Genomic DNA, 6,981 nt, shown 5'->3' with positions numbered 1-6,981 from the left:
GGTTAGTTCACTCTTACTCAGTAACTTCAGTGTTGTTACATCTCTGAAACATTTTTTGCAGTTTCTTTGTGATACCAGAACTATTTCACACATTTAATTTCCTGAGATATTGTCAATTTATTTTCAAGCAAAACTCTCTAAAAGAGATGATGATTTATTAGTTTTGATTGCGTTGTGCAGCTGAATATGGACGCTTATTAGTTTTTTGTTTGTTTTTAATTTTTCAGGTTTCCATCGCAACACCTCGTGATGCATTTCTAAGCCTTGATTGAGCCTTTGTGCCGATTACCTTTCCATTGGATCCAAGTCCCTGGACCAGCTGACGGCGTCCATCAGTCCACAGTCTGCCGGACCATCACAATGTGGACTAACTTTTTTTTTTACAGTACTTGGTTAAACTATGATCTTGAAACCGGAGCACCAGCTATGCAAAAGTCTACCTGCAGACTTTGTTGGCTACCCTGACACTACAGTCATCCTGGACGGGGCTGAGTCGGTCTTTATCTCCTCCAGAGTGACGAGTTTTTATCACCAGTAAAGGCAAACAAGTCTGATTAGCTGCCAGGAAGTATATTATATATTCACTGTTCATTTTGCTATCCTGTTTGTTCCTACAATAAAATTGAATCTCATTTGTAATACTCTGCATTTCACAAACCTTGTTTTCCCCATTTCTCGGTGTTTACATATCAAGTATTTTCATGTAGATCAGGAATTCAGATCAGTGAGATGTTAAAATGAAACACATTAAGGTGATACCAGCAAAGAAATGTGAATATTAAGCAATATGTAGTTAGTCATATAATTTAATATACTGAATAAGGCTGGATGATATGACTTACAAGATTTTTTTTCTTACCAGATTTGATTTTAATCGATTCCTCCCGTCCTCAATTTCTTTAATAAAATCACAGAAAATATTTTCAAAAAGTGCTTTTATTTCAATCATCTGTTCTGTCAGTTGTATAAGGGAGCATTGTGGTCAGGATACAAGAAATTTTAATTGCAAGAATGCAGTCATTGTTACAGCAGAATAAAGATGCAATGTTATAACAATGTCTTTAAATTATAAGAAGTCGTTTTAATGAGAAATAAAGATTCAGATTGATCTGATATAACCAGCTCAGTCCATGTGGTTCTGTCATTTTGTCAGTAATCAAGAGAATGTACGTTGCCACCACAACTGACCAGGTAAGCATTAAGGTAAAAATAAAAAAAATAATGTATACAAAATGGAAAAAGAGCAACTGAAAGAAATACTTTCTATATAAAGAAAAGCAAAAAAGTTATTAGGAGAAAAGTTGTTGGCAACATTAGCTCAGCCAATCTCTCCCTCCAGGAAGCCATCAAACAGAACTCCTGTCCAACTCCATCTATGCATCTATGTGGCAAAAATGTGGAAGTGCTAAAACAGAAGTTTGTGGCATATACCCCATTAAGAAAAAAAAACAGCCTGGGTTGTGCTGTGGTGGCGCAGGGGTTAAGCACAACCCACATATGGAGGCCTTAGTCCTCTACGCAGCTGTTGCCAGTTTGAGTCCCGGCCTGGCGACCCTTGCCACATGTCTTCCCCCTTCTCTAAATACCCACTTTCCTGTTAATTAACTATCAAATAAAAGGCCACTAGAGCTAATAAAACCTTTAAAAAGAAAAACAGCAGCCACACAAACACACACGTATGTATGTCTTTTCATTACTGATGCATTTTCATGAAGAAATGTTTAGATGTTGTCTTTTCCTTAAACAAGTGTTTGTTGGTTATACATTTCCTAGTCTCCTTTTCCTTATACATTTCTGCCTCGTTATGCAAATGAGGAGGGTCGGTGTCTAACATCTGAGTCTCTCTTCAAACATCTGATTCAGAACTCCTAATTGGTGCCGATTGTAAATGGAGGTGTCTGGCCAGTGTCTCCTTAAGAACTTGAGAGGCAGCTTATGATGCATTATTCTCTCGCTCCTTTTTGCACTCGTATTTCTCTTTTCCCTCTCCTATCCAGTTAGCCATAATTTTTGTTAAATTAATCTAATTTTAAGTTATCCCATGACTGTAGAACCATATTTGTAATGGTTCTAAAGTGAGCTCATTACAAACTATATGCACTTATGGTCAAAACAGCATTAGTAAGCAAAAAGGAATTGAGAAACAAAGATGGTCCTAAATAGAATAGCTAAACAAGCACACACACACACATTTGCATTTCCCCTTGTGGGGACCAGGCTTCGGTCCTCGCAACGTAATCTGTGTCAGGAAAAGGGTCCCCACACGGTATTAAAAACACACGCATGCACACACACACCATCTCTCTCTGCCAGAGTAGCTAACTATCATAACTCTAGTTATTACTGAAAATCAACTTCAGAAGACATGATGCTCGATAGTCTATAGTGATGTGAAGTAATTGATACTCCTAAAATGTTTAGCAAGAGGCTTGACTTGAACGCAGTTTGTTGCTACAATGACAAAAAAAATTACTGATTATGAAGGAAAGTATCAAAAATATTTGACATCTCTTTTTTATTAAAATGTAAACAAAAAATCTTTTTCAAAGCTGGGACTCCTTTTAGGTTCGCCTTTTTAAAAAATTTAAGGAGAAAAAAAAACTTCTTGGTCAAGGAAATAATGTGACAAAGAAGAACATTTTCTCGAGTTTTTCTTTCTTTCAGTCTCCATCCAGTCGATGAGTACAAAGTATTCAGGGCCTGACGGAGCTGCTTCAACTGGTATGGTGACTGACAGAACTCAAGCCACCGTATGCTTACTGCAGACAGAACCACAAATCATTTCCTAACTCAGAGAAGCAACATCAGCTGCCTGATCCAAAGTCTGTTTAGAAAGCAGCAGCTTCTCCATCAGGCACTGAGGATCCTTATCACGGCAATAAAACCAACTAGTTACACTCAAAACAATTTTTTGTTCCCCCAGTTCCTTGAGTTGATGTGAAGTCGGGACAGAACCAGGATGAGTTCTCCAGCCCTCTAAGCCACCGGCATCCTCTTACACTGCTTCCTGTGAGGCCCACAGTGGCCCACTCAGTCTGTTTTCGTTCCTTCTGGCTCTGCTGCCACGCCACTATGTCACTCAGAAAGACGTCCCTTCAGCTGTTCGGATGTAATCCTTAAAGTCAGTAGGCACATTCAGCATCGAGCAGACCTGCAGGACAGCAGATAGAGAACAGCAGATAGAGAACAGCTTTTTGTTTTTTTAAAGAAAAGCTCATTCATTTGCTTTTCAGTTGACATTTATTCACTAAAATTGAAGGTTTCCCACTGACAGAAACAACACACAGAGAGTAAGAGAGTTATTGTGACTGCAGCGGGTCAGACTAATGTTTACCTGTCTGAACTTGGCTTGCAGCTTCTCTGTGTCCTCCTGCAGCTTCACTGACTGCGGGTCATCAAGGAGAAACTTCTGGGTCAAATTCAGCAGAGCTTCCAGAGCCCTGAGGCGCTTTCTGGGGACAAATCATCACGTTAGATTCTGGTTCAGCTGAAACGTCTGGCTGCTTTAACCATGTTCTGCACCAGGAGTCCTACAGAGCTACCATCTAAAGGCTGTTTATTATTGTGACTTTATTAAATATAAGTTCACAAAAGAGATGGAAACATTTTCATTTTTTGTATTAGAATCATAATTCTGTACAATAATCTTTTTGCCAAATAATTATGCACACAGACAGGAAAACCATAACCTCACTGTTACGTTCCTACATATTCAGAATTTATTAATGTTCTGGACTGACGGAGTTCTGCAGCTGTTTCATAATGACATGAATCTTCAGAGATGCGGCTGGACACTGTGGAGCCAGAACGTCGAGCTGGTCATACCTTGATCTGTCATCAGACTGATGCTCCAGCAGACATTTCCAGCTGACCGCAAAACCATAATAAAAGGAGATCTGAGAGAAAAAAATATCACAGTTGTTAAAGCGATACACCTCAATTCAACTGGAGTTAGAAACTCTGTGCCACTTTATTAGGTATACCATGCTAGTACCAGTTTGCCTTTAGACCAGCCTCAGTTCTTCATGACATTACATTAGCATTCAACATTAGTCAGAAACGGTTGTTGACATGATGACATCAAACAACTGCTACAGCATTATCGGTGTTATATTAGCAAAACATTTAAAGATCTAGTATGTTTAAATGTTTCAATAGTTCACAATTTATATTATCGTTTGATGGATGACCTGACCTGAGCCTCATAAGCCCTGCTCACCTCAGATGACAGCTTGGCTCCGTGAGACGCCCCGTGTCTCCAGCCGTTGTGCAGCCCCCGTTTGGTCCCTCTCTGGAAGCCCTCCTGGTAGCCCTCACCGCGGAACCTGGAGGACAGACAGAAGCTTTCAATAAGCAAGATGCTGCTGTCTGTGAGTGGAGATCTTTCTTCCACCTACTGGCCAACCAGGCGGTTTGGTTAGGGTTGTTTAATGAAAACAGGACCAGGTTAGCTATATTTTCTGTTTTAATTTATAATGCTGATAATCTTTTTTTATTATTATTGTAACTCATTTCATAATCACCACACAGTGTCAAATATTTCAAGCCTTCATTTCTTGTCATTGTGATGATTATGATTGTTTCTATTTCTATTCAGAAAAGTGAATCACATCTGTAGGCTTTTCACAACATCTTATTAATGCAGTTAAGATGGACAGGGATCAGTCAGTAGCTGGTCTACAGTATTTCTGTTCTATATCTGCTGGCTGCTGCTAAGCTAACTTGATATTCCAGAAGGTTCTGTATCCCTCCGCCTCTGAGTCGTTAGCTCTCAAACATCGCCTGGTCAGTTCTCACCCACAAAACTCACCTTTCATCTGCGAAAAGAATACTGTCAAACAGATCCTCAGCTCCCTGCTGTCTTGCCATTTTCTAACGTGATCCACTTCTTGGTAAGCGCATTTCTTCTTCCTTTGTTTAATGGCAGTTCAGGTTTTGGGCGCATTACCGCCACCTTCTGGACAGAAATGTAAATAATCTTCTTCTTCTTCTTCTGGCGCGAAGATGGCGGAGAGAGCGGATGCGTAGTTTTTTTTTTTTTTTTAAGCAATTTTAAGTTTTTAATCCTCCTTTTCACGTTACATGGTGGAAAACACGCTACACTGTAGCCTGGGAACACTGCGCATGCTCTCAGGGGTTATTTTTTTGTCACGTGACCGACCACCTGACACAACAGACGAAGGAACCGGAAATGTAGCGATTATTCATCCAAAAATCCATCATGTGGAGTTTAAATAGCGGAATATATGTTTTATTGAGGACATGGCTTGTTTGCGTGTCGCTTTTCTGTAAGTTTTCCATTCTTAATGTTTAGTAAACAAATAACTGGACTTTTATTTGATAATCGATTTGTATTTTTCTATCCAGTCAGCCTCGGACTGGCTGGGAAAATGAAGATTGTGGAGGAGCCAAACACGTTTGGGTTGGTGAATTAATGTCTCATATGTCTCAGGTTTTCTGCTGCTGTTTTGTCTTCACTGGTTCTCTGTGTTTTCAGGCTGAACAACCCGTTCATGGCGCAGGGAAACAGGCTGCAGCCCAAAGTCTCTCCTGCGCCTGTGTCTGGTAAAGTGAAATGATCTAATTTAAAGCCTGAGACATCCTGAAGGTCTTAATGTCTGATCATTTTGGATACAGCTGCCATAAGCTTAAAGTCAAATTTTATGTTTAACCTTTAAAAATTCACCATAAAATAATGAGATTTAATTCTGGAAAACCTTTGGTTCCCTGGACTTCCCCGATGGCGGTTACCTCGTCCTTTCTGGTGTTCCTCAGGGATGTGTGCTGAGTCCCCTGCTGTAAATCCTGTTCATAAACTGAAATGGGATATTTACTTCCAGTAATCATGTACCATTGCTTATTGATTTGAAATCTGAAATTTATCTGTATCTCATCAGTAACTGTAGTAATATTCTCTTAAAGGCCCAGCGCATCTTCATCATCTTGCAGGAAAGTGCTTCAGTCTCACAGAATCGATGTGAGTGAAACACCCTGACCTGAAGAAGCAACATGCATGTGTTTGATCCATTTCACATCTGACTGCATGTAGAACCAACAACACGCCTGTAACCGGTTCTTCTGCAGGTATAAATACGAGTTCTGTCCCTTCCACAACGTGACTCAGCACGAGCAGTCATTCAGATGGAACGCCTACAGCGGCATATTGGGGTAAGACGACACCAAAGCAGATGCTTTCATTAGAGGTCTTAATTTGTGAATTATTATTTTTAAGTGTTTCTGTGGGTCTTTGTTGTTTTCTGGTAGGATCTGGCAGGAGTGGGAAATGACCAACAATACTTTTACAGGCATGTGGATGAGAGACGGCGACACATGTGGAACCAGAAACAGAGAAACAAAGGTGCTGAAAATACAGTTATTCTTCTGCTTCAACCAAAGAATAACCAGTTTCCTCCTCTGACCAACCAGGTGACTCATCAGCACTAACCCTGGTTCCTTAATGCTGCAGTATATAACTTTTACAAAAAAAGTTTGATAAAACTGTCACCATGTTGTGACAGTGTAATATGAGACAAATAATCTGTGAAAAGATTGATCTCTACTATTGCCCTCTGAAGAAATGCACCAAAAACAACCAATCTGAGCCAGGAGGAGGGTCTTAACGCTGTCAATCAATCCCATAAACCCGCTGTGCTAAGTGCTAACGGTGAAGAATCAACTTACATTTACAGAAAAATCATTTATCCTCTATCCCAGGTGGCTATGCTAACTAGCCTTGATGTTTGTAGCAGAAGAAGCAAAGAGCAAGCAGGAGAGGGCGAGCATGAGAGTGATTGACAGCGATAAGACCCTCCTCCTGGCTCTGATTGATTGTTTCTGTTTTAGTGGTGTATTTGAATTAAGCCAAATACAAGCCCAGAGGGAAATTCACAATTAGTAATGGTCTACTTTTACAAACTCTCATTTAAAAGAGAATATACTGTATTTCGGTTCTAATGAGGCATAAATCTCATCCTAACGTGT

General features: G+C 40.0%; 2 protein-coding genes across 2 annotated transcripts; one reads left to right on the top strand and one right to left on the bottom strand.

Annotated features, from left to right (window-relative positions):
* Window positions 1–2,498: 2,498 nt before the first annotated feature.
* lto1 (LTO1 maturation factor of ABCE1) lies at window positions 2,499–5,042 on the bottom strand. Its single transcript, XM_008404975.2, has 5 exons — window positions 4,811–5,042; window positions 4,220–4,325; window positions 3,826–3,896; window positions 3,335–3,452; window positions 2,499–3,151 (listed from the first exon to the last, which is right to left on the bottom strand). The coding sequence occupies exons 1-5, from the start codon at window positions 4,867–4,869 to the stop codon at window positions 3,080–3,082; spliced, it is 426 nt and encodes a 141-aa protein (XP_008403197.1). The 5' UTR covers window positions 4,870–5,042; the 3' UTR covers window positions 2,499–3,079.
* A 74-nt stretch (window positions 5,043–5,116) lies between these two features.
* LOC103462289 (N-acetylglucosamine-1-phosphotransferase subunit gamma-like) lies at window positions 5,117–6,423 on the top strand. Its single transcript, XM_008404976.2, has 6 exons — window positions 5,117–5,288; window positions 5,368–5,422; window positions 5,498–5,565; window positions 5,923–5,977; window positions 6,085–6,168; window positions 6,265–6,423. The coding sequence occupies exons 1-6, from the start codon at window positions 5,222–5,224 to the stop codon at window positions 6,416–6,418; spliced, it is 483 nt and encodes a 160-aa protein (XP_008403198.1). The 5' UTR covers window positions 5,117–5,221; the 3' UTR covers window positions 6,419–6,423.
* Window positions 6,424–6,981: the final 558 nt, after the last annotated feature.

Source organism: Poecilia reticulata, linkage group LG3, assembly GCF_000633615.1.
Source record: "Poecilia reticulata strain Guanapo linkage group LG3, Guppy_female_1.0+MT, whole genome shotgun sequence".
NCBI lineage: Eukaryota > Metazoa > Chordata > Actinopteri > Cyprinodontiformes > Poeciliidae > Poecilia > Poecilia reticulata.
This window is presented reverse-complemented; position numbering and strand designations above follow the sequence as displayed.